The sequence below is a fragment of the Herpailurus yagouaroundi genome, unplaced genomic scaffold (genome assembly GCF_014898765.1).
Source record: "Herpailurus yagouaroundi ecotype Mexico unplaced genomic scaffold, PumYag 253, whole genome shotgun sequence".
Lineage (NCBI taxonomy): Eukaryota > Metazoa > Chordata > Mammalia > Carnivora > Felidae > Herpailurus > Herpailurus yagouaroundi.
Window position 1 is genome coordinate 4,041,199 of NW_024412470.1, and position 19,878 is coordinate 4,061,076.

The 19,878-nt window shown below is 39.0% G+C and overlaps 1 protein-coding gene across 3 annotated transcripts in view; it reads right to left on the bottom strand.

Moving 5' to 3' along the window:
- Positions 1–19,878, bottom strand: part of EPRS1 (glutamyl-prolyl-tRNA synthetase 1) — a 72,770-nt gene that overhangs the window by 27,625 nt on the left and 25,267 nt on the right. For all 3 annotated transcript variants that reach the window (XM_040460955.1, XM_040460954.1, XM_040460956.1), the window contains 6 exons: positions 16,653–16,763; positions 14,488–14,624; positions 13,515–13,722; positions 12,820–12,932; positions 8,692–8,809; positions 3,156–3,512 (listed from right to left, as the gene is read on the bottom strand). In XM_040460955.1, the coding sequence (XP_040316889.1) occupies positions 3,156–3,512; positions 8,692–8,809; positions 12,820–12,932; positions 13,515–13,722; positions 14,488–14,624; positions 16,653–16,763 (1,044 nt within the window). The remainder of the gene's footprint in view (positions 1–3,155; positions 3,513–8,691; positions 8,810–12,819; positions 12,933–13,514; positions 13,723–14,487; positions 14,625–16,652; positions 16,764–19,878) is intronic.

Sequence of the window (19,878 nt, forward strand, 5' to 3'; positions counted from 1 at the left end):
AAAAAAAAAAAAAAAAAGTTAGTATTTCAAATCTGAAAAGTGACTTCCATTTTTAAATAACTCAGCATGCAGAATTATTTTACCTTTGGTGTATTCTCAGACATGCAACTCGCACTGTATCTGCCTGATCCACTGTTTTGTAACAACCTACTGAGCAGGAGAGAAAGGAAAAGAGCAGAAGGTGGACTTGAAGGAGAAACTGAAGGCAGGTTCTTCCAGGTTTTCATTCCTTGCCTACCCGTTGCTTATACTCTGCCTTTATGCTTATAAGTTCCTACACAGAATCACGTATCTGATCCTCAAGTGGGGGGAGGGAGGCGGGGAAGGAGAACAGATGGATGGAACAGAAAAAGAAAAGTCTAATTGGAGCTTGTAACTATCGCTTACTTAGCCACTGAACATGACGTAACAGAAGAACTACTTTTGTAGGAAATGGAATTAAAAGGGTTAGACAAGTTATTAATGTAAAATGTGTACGGACTTGCTTAATAAATTAATAAACTGGTAAAACCAGAACTCTCTAGTGTTCCTAATGCAATACACCACTGCCATCACCTCTAAAGGGAAATAACTTGGAATCTGACTGCCAAATTAGAATCCAGGCTTTGTAAACTTCAGGAAGTTACTTTCAGATCCAGTTTCTTACTGGTTACTAAAACGAGCCAATAAAAAAGGGAGCATTATCTGCACACTCTTGAACAAAGCTGTGGGGAGGAGTCAATGCAAGAACAGCACCAGTGTGTAGTCCACAGTGCCAGATGTGGTCTAAATAACACCGTCCGTTCCTAGCAACTGGGCCGATTCTCTGGAACAGGAAAGAGCACTATGTGCCACTGTTAGCATTTAGAGAAGAAAAAACACAAGCAGTATTTTAAAACACTGCTATGGTGCATTTTAAGCATTCAATTAAAACAAGGTTAAACTAAAGTCAGCTTAATTTCAGTATCACAGTCACCATGATCAAAAAGCACCTAGTAAAAGTATCTGACTAATTACCAAAGACACAGATTTTTTTACCCATAGGCGGACTTTTCATAAGCTTGACAATGCTGTGTCAGGAAAGTATGCCATAATCCATTACTCAACGAGATGGGAGGTGTATAGCTGGCTGTTGCCCTACATATAACGGTTACTGCTGTTACTACCCCACACATAATGAGCTGTCCAAGAATCAGCACAGAATCTCAATATACTCTACTCAGAATGAAGGAATTTAATTTTTTTTTTTTAATGTTTATTTATTATTGAGAGACAGAGCATGAGCAGGGGAGGGGCACAGAGGGGGGAGACACAGAATCGGAAGCAAGCTCCAGGCTCTGAGCTGTCAGCACAGAGCCCGATGCGGGCCTTGAACTCACAAACCGCGAGATCATGACCTGAGCCGAAGTCAGACACTTAACCGACTGAGCCGCCCAGGAGCCCCTCAGAATGAAGGAGTTTAAAGACCAACGCTCGGGGCGCCTGGGTGGCGCAGTCGGTTAAGCGTCCGACTTCAGCCAGGTCACGATCTCGCGGTCCGTGAGTTCGAGCCCCGCGTCGGGCTCTGGGCTGATGGCTCAGAGCCTGGAGCCTGTTTCCGATTCTGTGTCTCCCTCTCTCTCTGACCCTCCACCGTTCATGCTCTGTCTCTCTCTGTCCCAAAAATAAATAAAGGTTGAAAAAAAAAAATTTAAAAAAAAAAGACCAACGCTCTTCCCCTCAAATGACATCTAGAGAGGGGTCCACAGCTTGTGTCTGATCTATAGAGTGGATCATGTACAGAGTGGAAATACTCCTAACCTTGCCAGAGGGTGGGAGATATGAAGGATTTATGTCCTAAGCTCCAGGATTTATTCCTAGGAGCAGAGCTATTTTAAGATCGTCATGGCTCTGCAGGACTTCCAACAGGCTCACTAAAGAGAAAAAAGAGATTTATCACACTTCACAATAGAGAGAAAAACATTAACTTCTGGACCAAAACCCTAAGACTTCCCTAAAGCATTTTCTCTCTTCAGCAGAGGTCAAATGTCCATGAAAGAAAGAAACTTAGGGGGACAGTTTCCAGTCAGAGGCCTAGCAACTGTTAATGAGGTGAGGAACCTCCTATTCCATTCTTCTCCAACCAAATCCCCTCCAGCACCAGAAGTCAAGTCCAAGAGTTCCCCATACCTCTCTGTGTTCTTGTCACAGCCCAGAGCCTATAATTTTGGAAGTTTAAGAGGGACTGAATTATATCCAGTTATAGCACTACTCATTCGGTCATGTTTTAGAACTACACTACTGTTTGAACAGAACTGTACATCTTGATTATTAAATATGGCCCTTTTCTACCACAGATGCCACTCCTTTCATCTCTCACAGCAAACAATCCTGTTCCATACTCAGTGCTACCATCCATTTGGCTAAATGTTTTGCCTAAAGATATCATTAAAACAACAATAATATGTATACTTTAGTCAAAACTTAGTATCGCTTTAGGGTTCCCCTGAGAAGAATGAGAAATAGTCACTGGTCCAAAACCTCTTGACAACCCATTACTCCCTGAATACACCTTGAACCTTCATACCTCTCTGCCCCTGCCAGTGTGTGTCTTCCACACCTGGCCCCAGGCCAGCAGCACGAGCATCCCCTGGACAACTGTTTACAAGTGCACATTCTCTGCATACTGTGAACTTACTGAGGCAGAAGTTCAAGAGGTGGGACCCTGCAATCAGGTGTTTTAGCAAGCTCTCTAGTAATTCTGATGTACAATGAAGCTTGAGAAGCACGGATCTACACTTAAAGAGTACCTTCCCTGAACTTTGTTCATCCATAAAGGGCTTCCTCTACCTCAGGACTATTTTAAATATCCTTTATGAACTGCTTCCTCCTTCCCTGCCACTTAACAACCACAAACACTTGGGAGAACAGTTTACACGTCATACAGGACTACAGTCGCGTCACATGGGATACAGCGTGTATGTTTCTTCCCTGACACCTCTCCCAACTAGATGGTGAGCTGCTGCTTGTTAGTATCTCGAGCTTGGCACACAGCAGGCATCAGTAAGCCAAAATATTCAAGCAGACAGTCTATACACAGTATGTCTTCAAAGAAGATGAGACGCGACCATCCTAGACCATCTGAATTCATGAGCTTCCTCACAATGCTGTCTCTCGACTCATTCCAGCATACTGACCTTGGGGGCTTTCTCAGCTTTCAGTTTACGAACCACCTCTCCTTGGGCAGCAACTTCATCATACAGAGATTTACTCTCCAGAGGACGTGCTACTGATACAGAAGAAACATTCTGTACCACTGCGGCAGGATTTCCAGGCTTGTACTCCTGGCCAGTTTTCTCCTTATATTCAGCTTTCAAGGCCAAAAGTTGTTTTACAGCCGCATCTATATCTTCCTTGGCTGCTTTCTTGGCTTTTAATTCACGAACCACATCCCCTTGAGCAGCCACTCTGTTGTAAAGGACCAAGGAATCCTCAAATGTAGCACAAGTATTATCCAAAGAAGGACCTGGTCTTTCCTTAAAAGGAATAGTTGGCTACAGAGACAGAAAACCAAAAGTGAAATAGTTAATTCATGTTAAATGTCTTCCCACAAAATTATACACATTGTCTTATAACATTCCATGCCAAAAAATTTTTAAGTTTTAATCCCTTAAAAAGTTTAAGTAAATAGCCTCACTCCTAACAATCTATCTTAATGAAAAATGACAGAAATAAAAACAGAGGTAGGTAGATATTTCACTGGAGCATTTTTATCACAGTAAAAAACTGAAAATAACCTAAATCTTAACCATTAGAGGATTAAAGAAATTATGACACATCCAATATATCTGAGAATAAATCATTGTTCCACCACATACTGCGACCCTGAATTACTTACAAAAGCTGTTTCTGGTTTTAACTAAAAGACAGGAATAATTGTATTGAACCCAACAGTGTGATGGGAAAATAAAGGTAATAAATATGTGTAAAGCTTTTAGTTACAAAGCCTGAGAAAAGGTATCACGAAGTTTTAGGTATTATTAATTTTTTAAAAGAGGAGACAATATCTCGATTACTGACAAGGAAGACTTCCATGAAACACTGATACAAATTTAACTCAGTACTGTGGAACAACTCCATTTGTATAAAATTACATACTTATGGGCAAATGGTTATATAAAGGTGTATGCAATAAACCTAGAGATATGTTCTGGATAGTGAATAACTATGCTATTTTTATTCTCAATGTCATACTTTCCTTCTGCCTAGGATGCTTTCTACCCTACTGAAACCCTTCCACATTTAAAACCCAGCTCACATCATACCTTCCCCATGACTTTTTTCTTTAATGGTCTTCCACTTAACTTTTCAGAATCTCATCCATATTCATGAGTCACATGCATTACCTCTAAAATGTTTCATCTCTAGCCCAGGACTCTGTCCTGACCCCAGACCCAGCATTCTGAATGGTCTTTAAGACATCTTTACCTGGATAGCTAAGAAGCACCTTAAGCTACATCAGAGTTGCATTTTACATGGGGGCTAAGTTCTGAAGTTAGCATGTAAGTCAAAAACCACATACACGTGGAGCACCTGGCTGGCTCAGTGGGTACAGCATGTGACTCTTAATCTCGGGGTCACACATTGGGTGCAGAGGTTACTTAAAAAAAATAATAAAATCTTAAAAAAAAACCTACATACACTCAAAACTACTCCTTCAAAATACACAACCATGGATGTTAATATACACATATAAATGCCTATTATACAGTAAAGGAAAATACACAAAGGGAGCCACTCTGTGCCAAAAATACATACATTCTGTTCTGTTATACTTATTTTTCATAACATGAACTGACTCAATCATGACTGGTAAACAAGTAAATAATATTAGGGTAACACTGAAAAATCACACCACCTGGTGGTGATTTCTCCCAGTGTGTTCGTTCATGTACATGAGACAAAGAAGCATTCAGGGAAAAGCTTTCTCACTATTAAAAGAGAAAGCTTTAGGGGCGCCTGGGTGGCGCAGTCGGTTAAGCGTCCGACTTCAGCCAGGTCACGATCTCGCGGTCCAGGAGTTCGAGCCCCGCGTCAGGCTCTGGGCTGATGGCTCAGAGCCTGGAGCCTGTTTCCGAGTCTGTGTCTCCCTCTCTCTCTGCCCCTCCCCCGTTCATGCTCTGTCTCTCTCTGTCCCAAAAATAAACGTTGAAAAAAAAAATTTAAAAAAAAAAGAAGGGGGTGAGTGCAGGTGGTACTTTAACAACACTGTTTACCATAACATTAAGCCATCAAATGAAGGTGCAAGTGTAAATGAAGAAATTTCAAAAAACTATCCTCCTGGGCTTTTAAAAAAAAAAAAAAAGAAAAGAAAAGATGAAGCAGGGTCCATGATGAGTCAGACTTTATTTTTGATGACACTGATCTCTACTAGAGGCAAATACCCTCAAACCCACATATCAAAGGACAGGGCATTAGCCTTAAGATTTAAGGCTGCAAACAATGGCTGACTGCAGTGTTGGACACCAATGCCAGTCAACCGTTCTTGAGTTTCTAGGAGGGTCTGTGCAGGTTCCAAAGCATATCCACAAACGTTCTGACACTCCTTCCATCAAGAGGTGGAGTCTATGTCCCCCCCCCCCCCCGCCTCGAAATGTGGCAAGCTTATGAGTGCTCGGTACAACAGACAACAGCAGAAATGACACTGTGTGAGATTTTCAAAGTTAAATCATAAAAGGCAATGGTGTTTCCACCATGTCTACTGGACATTCACTTCTGAAGCTGCAAGCTGTCATATACAAAGTCTCACTACCCGGACACTACCAGACTAAAGAGGTTTCTTGCAGCTGTTCCATTCGATACTTTCTGAGTGAGCCACTGTGATGTCCAGCCTAGCTGAGCCTTCCATGACTGCTAACCAGCCACCACTTGACTGAAACTACATGAGATGTACAGGTTCTTATTCTTAGTGTTTTGCCCCAACTCTATTTTCCCTAATAAAGCAGCCCTGTTATTTTTAGTATGCCATTTTGCAAAACATAAAGTTTTTCAGGAATACACAAATTTCTGAAACCAATATTACACTATATGCTAGTTAACTAAAATGTATATAAAATTTTGAAAATAAAAAAGGAATACATAAACTTATAGCATAACACTAGCATCGTTATAGGATATGTAAAAGGTGAGAGGTACAGGTAGAAACTGGGACCAATGAGGGAATGGGTAGCCACATTTCCCAGTTCATGTTTATTTCATTACAGATACTAGTGGTTCTCAAAGTGTGGTCTACAGAACCCAGAGGATTTCTTCCTTTCTTTTTTTTTTTTAATGTTTACTTTTGAGAGATTGAGCACGAGCTGGGAAGGAGCAGAGAGAGAGGGAGAGATAGAATCCCAAACAGGCTCCACACTGTCAGTGTGGAGCATCGCGGGGCTTGAACCCACAAACCATGAGATCATGGCCTGAGCCAAAGTTGAAGACTTAATTGACTGAGCCACCCATGCACCCTGAACCCAGAAAAGTTCTGAGATCCTTTTGAAGGAGGGCTGCGAGCCCACAGTTATTTAATAATAATACTAACACGTAGTCTGTCATTTTGAGTCAGTCCTTCATGAGGGTACAATGCAATGTCTTGGAAGCTGTTAAGTCAGACACTAAAGAGAGATTTAAAAGTGCTGGAGCGCCTGGGTGGTTCAGTGGGTTAAGCACCTGACACTTGACTTTTAGCTCAGGTCATGATCTCACGGTCATGGAATTGAGCCCTGCATCAGGCTCTGTGCTGACAGTGCGGAGCCTGCTTAAGATTCTCCCTCTCCCTCTATCTCTGCCCCTCCCTCACATGTGCGCACTCTCTCAAAAATAAACAAACATTTAAAAACAAGTAAGTAAAATAAAAGTGCAAAAACCACACCATTCTAATTCACAATTTTGTTTTGGAAAACATAGTTATTTTTCATAAAAAGTGTTATTTATATAAACAAATAATTGGGTTTATAATTGTCATTTTAAAATGAATATGTTCTTTAAAAACTTGTCAATTTTATTTTTAGTGTAGCCAATACTAATAAACATAACTCACATAAAACAAAAGGGGTCCAGTTTTAAGAATGTAAGGGTCTTGAGACTATATAGTTTGAGAGCTGCTGGTATATACTTATAAAAAACAGAACGTAGATACTGCCCCATTAAAATTCTTATTTTTCGGGGTGCCTGGGTGGCTCAGTCCATTAAGTGCCTGACTTCGGCTCAGGTCATGATCTTAGGTTCCTGAGTTCGGGCCCCGCGTCGGGCTCTGTGCTGACAGCTCAGAGCCTGGAGCCTGCTTTGGATTCTGTCTCCCTTTCTCTGCCCCTCCCCCGCTTGCACTCGGTCTCTCTTTCTCAAAAATAAATAAACGTTAAAAAAATTTTTTTAAAAACCTCTTGTTTTTCTTCCTTTAATTTTCTTTTGGCTGAGATCCCACAATATTTGTGTAAATTAAAAGCTCAAGCCACGACATCATCACTGTAAACAGTTCCAAACTCACATCTAATAAACTTATGTGTTTCTGTCTTCCCTAGCTCAGGTTATTTATCTTTATTTACCTAGTCAACCCAACAGAATTAGAAATTACTGTCTCAACAATTCTACTTCCCAAATTCATGTCTTCCTTTACATCCTCCATGCTCTCACCCTCTGGCTTCCTTACCACTCATAACATCTTCTAATCCTACTTCCAGTCCACCCTCCAAAGTATCTTCTACGCTGATACCAAATCATCAGTGCTTACCCAATTGCCAACATCTATGGATCCCAAACCAGGTATCAAGGTGCTCCAGGGTGCCACAAAATATTTTATGTATTTGAGGTAAACAGAGCAATATACCCAACATCTCTCAAACATTACATGTTGGTACTTTGCATGTACTACAAGCTCAAAGCGGTTCAGTCTTGACATTACACTATGCTACATTTCTTTCAATGATGTCATATCTTTGCAAAACTAAATTTTCCACAACTGCTGTGTTAAAATCAAGTACTACAGGAAAATCATTGTGGAACAGTAAATTAGCATGGCAGTGTCCAATCTGAGTCCAAGATTCAAGAAAGAAACCTATCGCCCACAACATGGCAACTCCTATCCATGTTCTCTTTTCTGAACCTCGGTCTATCAGGAGCTCTTCTCTCAGAGGCACTGGAGTCTGACAGAAAAGTACAGATAGGGAACCATAAAACCGCTTCAATGTCCTAACTCTGACAATAACAACTTTTGTTATCTTGGGCAAGGGATTTTTCCTTTTCTTTCCATGTGTAAATGAGTAGCTAAGAACAGGTGGCTCTACACAACGATCCTAAAGTAGACAGGTTATTAAAAAAAAAAAACAACAAAGGGGGGCGCCTGGGTGGCTCAGCTGGTTGAGTGTCCAACTCTTGATTTCAGCTCAGGTCGTGATCTCATGGTTATGAGATAGAGCCCCATGTCAGGCTCCACGCTGGGGGTGGGGCCTACTCCATTCTCTTTCTGCCCCTTCCCAACTGGTATGTGAGCTCTCTCCAAAAAAAGAAAGAAGAAGAAAAGAAAAGGATTTGGGGCACCTGGCTGGCTCAATTGGTGGAGCATGTTCTTGATCTTGGGTTTGTGAGTTCAAGCCCCACATTGAATGTAGAGATTACTTAAGGTAAAGAAAGAGTGTAAATCCTGGGGCAAAAATATCATCGACTAGAGCCATATCCATAAAAGTCAATATTTACCTCATTTTTTGTTGTTTCTACCTTGGTCTTTTCCTTTGACCCAGATGTTGGCATTTCCTTAGTATGTCCATCTGGAATGTATATCAAAACACATGGGGCTTCTTTGCAGCTATAGGGGCTAAAGAGAAAATAGAGGGTCAAAAAAAGTTTATTTGAACAAAATTATCTGACATCAATTAAAACTGAATTCCTAGATTAATTCAATGGTACCGTCTACGTTAATGTTTTTCAAAGTATAAACAGTCCATTCTCTTATTATTCAAATCAGAAGCTCTTCAGAGTAGTTTAAAACCAATAAATACACAAATAAAAATTTGTAGTTCTAAGTGCATGCTTCCAATTTAAGAACTTTTTTTTTTAATTTTTTTTTTCAACGTTTATTTATTTTTGGGACAGAGAGAGACAGAGCATGAACAGGGGAGGGGCAGAGAGAGAGGGAGACACAGAATCGGAAACAGGCTCCAGGCTCTGAGCCATCAGCCCAGAGCCTGACGCGGGGCTCGAACTCCTGGACCGCGAGATCATGACCTGGCTGAAGTCGGACGCTTAACCGACTGTGCCACCCAGGCGCCCCAAGAACTTTTTATAGATATAAACATGCTAACTCCTGGACAAAAGCTACTCTGTCACCAGAAATGGCACTAGTGGCTGCTAATGGTCTCATTCTTGATTTAGAGCAAGTGCGTCTACATACCACACCTAATCTGCTTATAAACAGAAGAATTTCTGTAAAACATTTATAAGAATTTCTCAATTCTAAAAGTCCAGTAATTAGCAAGATCCACTGTCCCGGAGACTATTCATAAGCAAATGATTTCTTCAAATTTTGCAGGAAAAACAAAAAGAATTCAGTAACAATAGGGTCCCGTATCTCTGCAATGTTTTTAGTCTTATTGAGATATTATTATAAATCAGCCTTCGAAAGTACACAATTCAATGATTATATGAAACTGTGCAACATCACCACCCTCTAACTTTAAAACATCTACATCATCCCAAAAAGAAATTCTGTGCCTTTTATCTACCACTTCCTGGTCCCCCATGCCTCTAGCATCTGACAGCGACTAATTTGTTTCTATGGATTTGTCTATTCTGGTATTTTGTTTAAATGGAGTCACACAATACGTGGTCGGCTGTGACCAGCTTCTTTCACTTAGCGTATGTTTAAAGGTTCGTGCACGCTACAGCATGAAGGGTACCTCATTATTGTTTAGGACTGAATAATGCTCCCTTGTATGAACATACCACATTTTGTTTATCCATTCATCAGCTGAGGAACATCTGGGTTATTTGTAACTTTTAGCTATTACGAATGAGGCTACTCTGAGCGTTCCTGTCAGTTTTTTATGAACACGTTATTATTTTTCTGGAGTACACAGGCAGGCTGGCTCAAATGCTAACTCTATGTTTAACTTTTTGAGGAACTGCCACAGTTTCCAAAGTGACCAGATCATCTTAAAATTTATAATCCTATCAGCAGTGTATGAGGGTTCCAATTTTTCCACATCCTCCACCACTTGTTATTGTCTTTTTGAATATAGTCATCCAAGTGGGTGTGGAGTGACACCTCATTATGGTACTGATTTGCATTTACCTAATGACTAATGATACTGAGCATCTTTGCGTATGCTGACTGATCATTTGTATATCCACTTTGGAGAAATATCTATTCAAATCCTTTGCCCATTTTTAATCTGTTTTTATGAGTTGTAAGAATTCTTCATTTATTCTGTACACAAGTCCCTTATCAGATATATGTGTGAACATTTTTCTCCCCTTCTGTGGGTTTTTTCACTTCCTTGGTGGTATCCTTCGAAGCACAAAATTTTTTAATTTTGATGTAGTCCAATTTATGTATATTTTCTTCGGTTGCTTGTGCTTTGTTTAAGAAAGCAATGCTAAGGTACAAAGACTTACACTTAATGTTTCTCCTAAGTGGTTTATAGTTTTAGCTCTGATATTTAGTTCTTTGATTCATACTTAATTTTTGTAGATGGAGTGAGGTCCAACTTCACTCTTTTGCATGTGACCATCCAACTGATCCGGCACATTTGTTTAAACTCGACAATTTTTTTAGAGTAAGTTAAGAACCTACTCTGTTCGGGGCATTACTCTAATTGTGGTACTGTCACCACCCACACCACTACCACCATCATCACTAAATGTGTGACAAGGGCTTAGTAGGTACCAGGCACTGTACCACACTGTTTACATGTATGATGTTATATGACTGAACGCAATGTGGCATTAAGGAAAAAAAAAAAAAAAAAAAGTACCTGTCCCTGATGAATGAATTCCAGTAGCGGAAACAAGACAGATTCAATAGCGTGTGATAAACACTCTAAAGAGGAAAAGTGCTAGATACTATGGAGATACATAGGTTGGGTGCCTATCCAGACCAGAGCTCTGGGAGAAGTAACATCTGAAAGGTTACCCAGATGAAGAAAAAGCAGGGCCATTCCAGCAAAAGGCAGGACAGGAGGTTCAAAAGCATTTGATGCCTTTGGAAAGCTCCAAGCTATCCAGTATCTTGAACAGAATGGATATGGGAGAGGGTAATTACAAAAGATATGGCTCAGGGGGGTGGAGAGGCCACAACATAAAAAAGTCCTACAAGTCACACTAAGAAGTTTAGATTTTACCCTGAAATCGAGAAGAGTTTTTAAGCAAGGGGGAAATGTGATAAAATTGTTATTTTGAAATTTTTAGAGTTGGGCCCATGTGAAAAGTGGATTAGAAATGGACAGAACTGGAGGCAGGGATGCTACTTTAGAAGCTGTTTTGGTAATCAAGAAGAAATGCCAGGGAGGGGCGGGCAGGAGCGGAGGGGCTAACACAGCAGAGCAGGGGCCACACAGAGACAGCCTAGACTGGCAGTGCAAGCACTAGAGTTTACCAACTGGAATGAGGGGATGAAGGAGCAGAGCAGAGATGGTACTAAGGATCTCGGGATTTTGAAGATACAGAGTTTGACATATCTATTCAAGGATGTCTAAAAGGCATCAGATTCCCAAGTGTAGCGCTCAAGAGAAAGGTCTGATCACACAAGAGATGACAATGAAAAAACAGCAGAGACCAAAAAGAAAACCAAAAGGAACACGGACAAAAATTTAGAAACTAAAAGTTTTCCTAATAATCCCATTAGTTCACAGTTTAAAAAGCAACACAGGGAGGGGCACCGGGGTGGCTCAGTGGGTTGAGCATCATACTTCTGTGCTCACTGCTCAGAGCCTGAAGCCTGCTTCGGATTCTGTGTGTGTCTCTCTCTCTGCCCTTCCCCCATTTGTGCTCTGTGTCTCTCTCAAAAATAAATAAACATCAAAAAAACCTTTTTTTAATAAAAAAATAAAATAAAGAGAAACACAGGGGCGCCTGGGTGGCTCAGTCAGTTAAGCATCTGACTCTTGATTTCAGCTCAGGTCACGATCTCATGTTTTGTGAGTTCGAGCCTGGGTGGGGCTTCACTCTAACAGCACAGAGCCTGCTTGGGCCTCTCCTCTCTCTCTGCCCCTTCCTCAGTTCATGCTTTTTCTCTCAAAATAAACATTTTTTAAAAAAATTAAAAAAAAGAAAATACACTATGAAAAAAGAGTTAAGAGTGATAATTTTCACCCAAAGGTAAGATACGATGAAACTTTTTTGTTTATACTTGGACTCCATGAAGATGCATTATAAGATGGTTTAATTATAGAAATGAATAATTTGTTATTAGTAATTACTGTTTCAAAATTACCCCTTATTACTATAAAGCCTGAAATACTAAATATAAAAAAAGAAATCGGACCGAATAGAGAATTATCAGGGATGGTACTTAAGTAGAAACTTGATTTTTAAAATATTATTTACTCTACGAACTTTACGCATTTTCATTTAAACGCTCAAAGACAGGCGTGCCTAGGTAGCTCAGTCAGTTGAGTATCTGACTCTTGATTTTGGCTCAGGTCATGATCCCAGGGTTGTGGGATTGAGCCCACCATTGGGCTCCATGCTGAGCAGGTAGCCTGCTTAAGACTCTCTTTCTCTCTGCCTCTGCCCCTTTTCCCTGCTCACATGCTCTAAAATAAAAAAATGTATAAAAAATTTTTTAATTAAAAATTAAAAAATAAACACTTAACTACATTTACTTACCTAACAGGTTCATACGGTTGATCACAAATAAAGAACCCTCTTCTCTGGAGTTGTATAATGTCTCCTTTTTTCAAATCCTTCAGGCAGGGATCCCCCAGCATTAGTTCCTCATGCTGTAAAGAGGACAGAAGACGAAAATACACCTTCTCAGAAATCAGAGCACTCAAAACAACTCTACAGTACAAGCTGTTTTTCCAGAGGCTATTTTCAACAAATATGTTAAAAGCTTTACTACTTAAGCAGACACCGTGAAACAGTGAAGAATTAAACAATTACATTTATTGTATTTTCAAAAGTCAAAATCTATAAATTGACAAACTTCAGAAAACCTCTCAACTAACTTGATTGGTGTCCTTGAAGATATATAAATTAGTTTCCCACCATAGGTAGGAGCCACAGTGAAAAAAGCACACTCAGACCTGGCTGAAACTCACGGCAGCCCTCAGCACTTAGGCACAAGGGCTCTGCCTGTCCTCAGGCAACTTGCTCACCTTCAGTGTGCTTCAGCTTCTATCTTCCGTAAAATGGAAACATCACCCTTTTACATCTTTTCATTTTAATAAAATTTTACAGATCTTTTCTCCATTTTGTTTGAAAACCAAGTACTTAAAAGTAATTTTTAAAAATTCTTAAAAAAAAAAAAAAAAGCTTATATGACAGGGAAAAAAGAAATACGATTTCTTTCAGGGGTCTACCTTACTGTTCTTGTTGACATACTGCTTAAAGTCTTCATCTTTTCCTAGCACGGGCTTTGTGATCAAGTGCTCATAAGTGACACAGACTGCCGGGATGGGAAGAGCTTGCGTGGTCTCTGCAAGCCAAGTGATCTTAGTGGTTTTTTTATAGTCTTTGTTCTCCAAATTCAATTTTGCATCAAGAGACACAATTTTTCCATCTGCATTTCTAGATATAAGATTGAAAAGTGTTTAGAGAAAACAAACCATAATTGCCATGAATGCATTATTTTGTTCTGTGATCTGTAATAAATGGCTAGAAATTTTCTTTGGAAGAGTGTCAAACATGTATTTGAATGTCTAATATTTGATGAAAAACAAGAATATATTTACAAATTTTAAAGTCACCAGCACTAAGTATTAAAAAATGTAAAGAATTTTAAAACATGTAACAATTACTTGAAATCATATGCAATGACTGGACAATTAAGATTTCTGAGTTCACATAAACTAATTTTACTAGCATGCTATGTTCCATTTACATAATGTTAAGAACTGACAAGTGTAGCACACTGTAATAACTGGACAGTAGCACACTCATCACAAAATAATTTTAAAGCAGATTTTAGGATAAAGATTATGTTACATATACAAATTCTGTCCAAAGGGTCCCTCCCGCAGGCAACCTGTATAATGAGAATTAATGACAAAAAGGGGCCCTGTAAGCATTAGAACTCTTCTTTTATATTCAGATGTAGTAATTTTCAACATCACAAGCAAAACATATCCCAATATCCACAAGCAAAACATATCCCAATTAATTGGAACACATATGGAAAAGAAATTTGTTACGTGTCCAGAATTGGCAGTTTCTACACCTGAGCAAGTTAACCAGTTGGGAAAATGAATGAGTCTAAATTAGGTAATTTTTAATAATGAAGAAACTTAAGAATTTCCTTTCACATTTATTTGAAAATAGATGAAAAGTTCTTACTTGTTTATTTTAATAATGTTGATGTTGCCCCAATTTATGAAGGTAACCATCTCACCCTCTGATAATGTCTCTGCATCAGCACCTTCAATGAAAACTTTAGGACTGTACCACACTGGCTTTAAGCCAACATCAGGATTCTGATTAAAAAAAAAAAAAAAAGAGTGCTGATTGAAACAACTTACTGAACCCAGCATGCAGATTTATATATTCATTCATTTTATTCTTTAACCAAATGTATTACCTATGCTAGTCCGAATCCCAGCTCTATGACAATGAGTAGGCCATCTGACCAATAATGCTAAGGGGAGTCAGAGGAAGTGACCTGTACCTCTAAACTTACTTCCAGCCTAAAATTCTTTGTTTTTCAGAGCTAAGCCCATATTATTTGTCCTTGGTGTCCCTCCAAACAGAATCTGCTGTGCTATCCTCAGAATGTCACTAAAGCTTTTTCAGCAAAGGAGAAAATAAAGTCAGTCCTGATCAGTGACTACAGAGTATTACAGGACAACAGATGTCCCCACAGCAGGAAACTGTGGACCTTTCATATTTTAAAAAACAAATTTTAACAAGTATTATATTTGCATACAGATAAATTTTCTGCCTTGTCAGAAAATGTGTTATGTAAAGAAGAAAAAAGACCTAAAGAATAAAAAGAATGCTGTGTTAACTTTCAGTTGTTTCACTTTAAGAGAAAAAAGTAGAAGAAGATCCTTTGAAATAAATCTTACACAGCATGTGTTTAATAACTGTTCAATGAAAGTACCAATACATCTGAGAAAAATTAGTATATTGTATCAAGCTATATTCTGCTGGGCTCAGAACAGAATGCTAACAGGCTAAATCTATAACACTTTGTGAGGGTAATAATAATGAAAATTCCACATATCAAATTGAGTAATCCAGTCATCATTTAAAGTGTATTTCCAAATCAATTAGTTCCTAACTTATTACTTTCCTTTATCACTTACTCTATTAACTAAGCTATCTGAATACATTTAACCATCATTTTAAAAGCAGCAGCACCCTTAAAAAGTTTTATCCTCACCATTCAAATTTCAAAACATTCAGTTAGCTTCACAATTGAGCTAACAGTAGTAGGTGATATATCAGATACTACCACTCACCGGGCTGAACCAATCAGATGTAAGATAAAGGCAAAGCCAAATCAATAACAGACACACACACTTTCCACATCTTATCAGGAATCTCCTTAAAATAACTCAAATCTTTAAAGTTAAAAATAGCCAATGTCATAGAAAGGTAATCATATTAAGGCTGCATCTTAGAAAATCCATAGCTCTTCGTGATGCATATTGTTATACGTGAGTTAGTCTGTGAATGTAACGTAATTATGAGTAAGGCTATGAGGGTAGTGAACCGGTCTATGAATCTCCATCACACAATGAAGGTATTTATAGACAACCCCCAAAGCTGGAATACATGGACCTATTTTTGCTTCATGACTGTCAACCAAGCAGTCATAACTATCTAAGACAACAACCATGCTTTAACTTAAGAGGAATTCCCCACTATCTACATTTAAGATTTATATTCTCTCTTTGCTGATACTTTCTACAACAGAGTAAATGATACTGTGATAGATCCTGGACTAAAATCGTGATTCAAAGGGCGCTTGGCTGACTCAGTTGGTAAAGCATGTGACTCTTCATCTCAGGGTCATGAGTTGAAGCCCCTCGTTGGGTGTGGAGTCACTGGGTGTAGAGACTACTTTAAAAAAAAATGTGATTAATATTACTAGGTCTAATGTTTGGCTTCAGGACAAAGAAAGGTAATGATGAATAACCTCGTTAACAGCGAATGCACCTCATCTTCCCTATAAAGATAAGAGCATGAATTGTAATACCTCATCTTTCAAAATGACTCCAGAAAGATCAATCTTATTTATATACTTCCATACTATCTCTACAGAATAAGAAAAAGAGGCACAGAGGGTAGTAGTTCTCTGAGAGATGTTGTGGATTATTACTAGAATAATTTTCGTCAGCAGGAAACCCACAAAAATATTTACTTCAATTAGTATCAACCCCTAACAAATAAGGTTGAATAGAAAATGATCCCCAAACCACACTATTACCACTAAGCCACACTGTCCCCTCTTTAATCCTGCTCCTTCTGAGAATAACATTGGTGGAAGTGAAGGTGACCTTTGGGTGTTTGGCTACTTCCTTCATCTCCTCCTGAGCCTCAGGGACATTCACCGGAATCACTTCTTTCTTCAGTAATGCAACATATCGCGGAGCCACCGGGTCAATAACCTGCAACAAATGCACCCTCGTTTTAAAACATTCAGACATTTTAAAAACTTCATAAATAAATAATAGCACAGGAATACTAACTGGCTTTCTTTGTTACTGCATTTACTAATTTTTTGGTTTACCTGCTAAGTCTTCTAATATTTAACTGTCAAGTAGAAAGAAAGAAAAAAAACAATCATGAAATTTAGAGTTCCTTTCCAAGAATTAACTACTAACAGGTAAAAAGAAACCAATTAGTTAAAGCAAAATACTTCTTTTGAAAGTCATGTTTTACTCTGGTATAAGAAGGTGAGGAAAAATTATCCTGTGGGGTTATATATCAATCCTACAGATAAATGTGTTACGTAATTTTGTATTGTTGGAAAAGTCCATTTTGAAAGAATATAGATATATGTGTTTTAGTACCGTTTTTAGCGTTTGGCAACACAACACCATCAAAAGCAAAATAGCATTAGGTCACTATAATAAGGCAATTCTATAAATCTTAGTATAAACAAGACATTTCTACTGGTCTGCAAGCCATATATACAGGGAACGCTGTGTTCCCAGTACTCAGCAAGGGCCTGGCACACACAGGTAATGAACAAGCATTTGCGGGCTAACTGAACAAATGGTCGTGCTCCTGAGGCTCTAAACTAACTCCACCTCCAAAACATGAGTAGCCTGCCCTTCTAGGTCTGATGTCTTTTCTTCACTTCACTGTTCAAAATTTAAAATGATCCATGATGACCACATATAACAGCAGTGTTTAGACATTAAATAAAGCTTATGGAAGAAAATGTAGATAGAGGCATGTGTAGAGTCAAACAGCTAAGTAGAAGGATGCAGGAAATAGTGGTATGGCCAATTAAACTTGGCTGTTTGGTTTGTTTTGTATTAGCTTTGTCGTTGCCACTATTGGGTTGGTTTTTGTTTGTTTGCTTTGAGACTATTTTTCGGCTTCTGAAAATTACGAGTGACTCGAAACATCCTTAGAGAGTCCCTCAAAGAAACTAGAAAAGCTACTGAACTTCCCCTTGTCTGCTACTCTTAATGGCTTATATTCCACGTCGGTAGTAGATCAACACCAGCCTCTCAATTATTTCACTCTTTGCTTCTCTGAGTTAGCTTACAGGTCATTCTTACTCGTTTGGGATTTCTTCATTCAGCTACAACTGGGCTACAATGATCCAAGATTTAATTAGTGACTACTCAGTTCAGTATTTAAGCCAGGAAGACAGATGAAATTTCTTTAAAGTTACAACCAGACAAGCCAACCTGACAAGTCAGTTTCCTCAACTGATGAAAGGAGTAGAAGACGGCCTCCCACAGCTGACTACCTGAGACGCTCACTCAGGGCACTGGCTGGCACTGTACTTGGGCCACTCGACACTAAAAGATTATCAAGGTAATGGTCTGAAGTAAAGTCTAGGAATCTATATATTTTGTAAGTTTATTTATTTTGAGAGAGAGCGTGAGCAGGGGAGGGACAGAGAGAATCCCAAGCAGGCTCTGCACCATCAGCACAGAGCCTGACACGGGGCTCGAACTCACAAGCCGTGAGACCGTGACCTGAGCCGAAGTCAAGAGTCAGACACTCGACCGACTGAGCCACCCAGGCACCTCTAGAAATCTATTTTTAATAAGCATTCCATAGATGGTCAGGATCAGACAGTTTGGAAAATCTTGGATTAAAAGATTTAAGTCTTTGACAGCTCTAAAATTATAGTTTTATTTATCTAAAGGTTTGTAATTCTAAAACTTTCTGGATCAAATTACTCTAAAGGGTCCCAGGAATTTCAAGGAGTTGCTCTAGCAGACACCACCGAGTGGGGGAAGGACAGGCCTCGGACTGGGCAGAAGAGGACTCCAGAACCCTTGACACACTTCAACCAGGACACCCTTTCACTGACTGGGGTTTACTTGAAAGTTGTTCATTTCAAGGAAGACTCTGCTTGTTTCAGGTTGAAGAGGGAAGTCTTTACATAAATTTTCTAGCTAGGAGCACATGAGGGTAAAGATGACATTTGGGGAAAAAACTATTATATTATCACACCACTGAAATACTAACACAGATTTTAAAATTAAAGCACTAAATAAAATTTGATGGAAGTAAATACTATTCTGAAATGAACACCTTAATAAAGCTTGTGACTCTTCTGCTTTGACTGAAGACTTCAAACCTTAACATGTAAAACCAAGAAGGAAATTAGAGAGGAGCTGGTGAAATGTCTATCGGTAATAAGGTAGATCATTTAATGGAAATGGATTCTATTTAGTTATTCTGTATTAGTTTCCTTCTGAGATGAAAAGTCAGGCTAAGAAAATACAGATTATAGTAGTTGCAGAGGGATACTAAGATTATTACCACCCCACATGTCACTGTCTCCTTCATCCATTTCTCCTCTCTCCTCTTTACTATATATACCACACTCTGTAAATAAAGCTCTTTCCCCAAAGGAGAATGTATTTAAAGAGTTCCAGCTAATCCAGAGTTAATCCACTTGTCTTTTAGCAGGAGATGCTTTAACAGAAATGCTAAGTTACTAAGAGTGGGAGAGTGTCCAAAGAATGACATTTTCTCTGTCCTTAATAACTGCTTCACAATGCCAGAGCATTAAATTTAGTTCACTTATGCTTCACTTACATTTTATTTGCAGAACTTGGAAAAAAGAACAAGCCACAAAAAAACAAAGCAGTGATCAGACTGAATGTGACATGAGCCCTAAATAAGAGATCTGTACCGCAAGGGTCAGAGAGAATGGCAAAGTGAAGGACATGTGGGAAGATGTCAGGAAGGCCAGCAGTAGAAACAAAAAGGTACATATCAGAACAACTTCATTTTTACTACTAATCAAAAATTTTTAGCCATGCTATGTGTTTAACATGGTGCTTGGTGATTAGGGATCCCACAGATGTATGGATAAACAAAGTAGACTGAAAAATACTCACCTACCTTCACTTCCTCCCACATCCCCACTAAAAAGACATAAAGGATTTTTTTTATTTGTTTAAAGGTACAAACCCAGAAAAATTAGTGTAACTGGAGAGGAGATAACAACAACAAAATGCTGGAATCTGGAGACCATGTGGAAACATCCCCTCTCTGCAACTGCCTCTCCCCCAGCCCCACTGA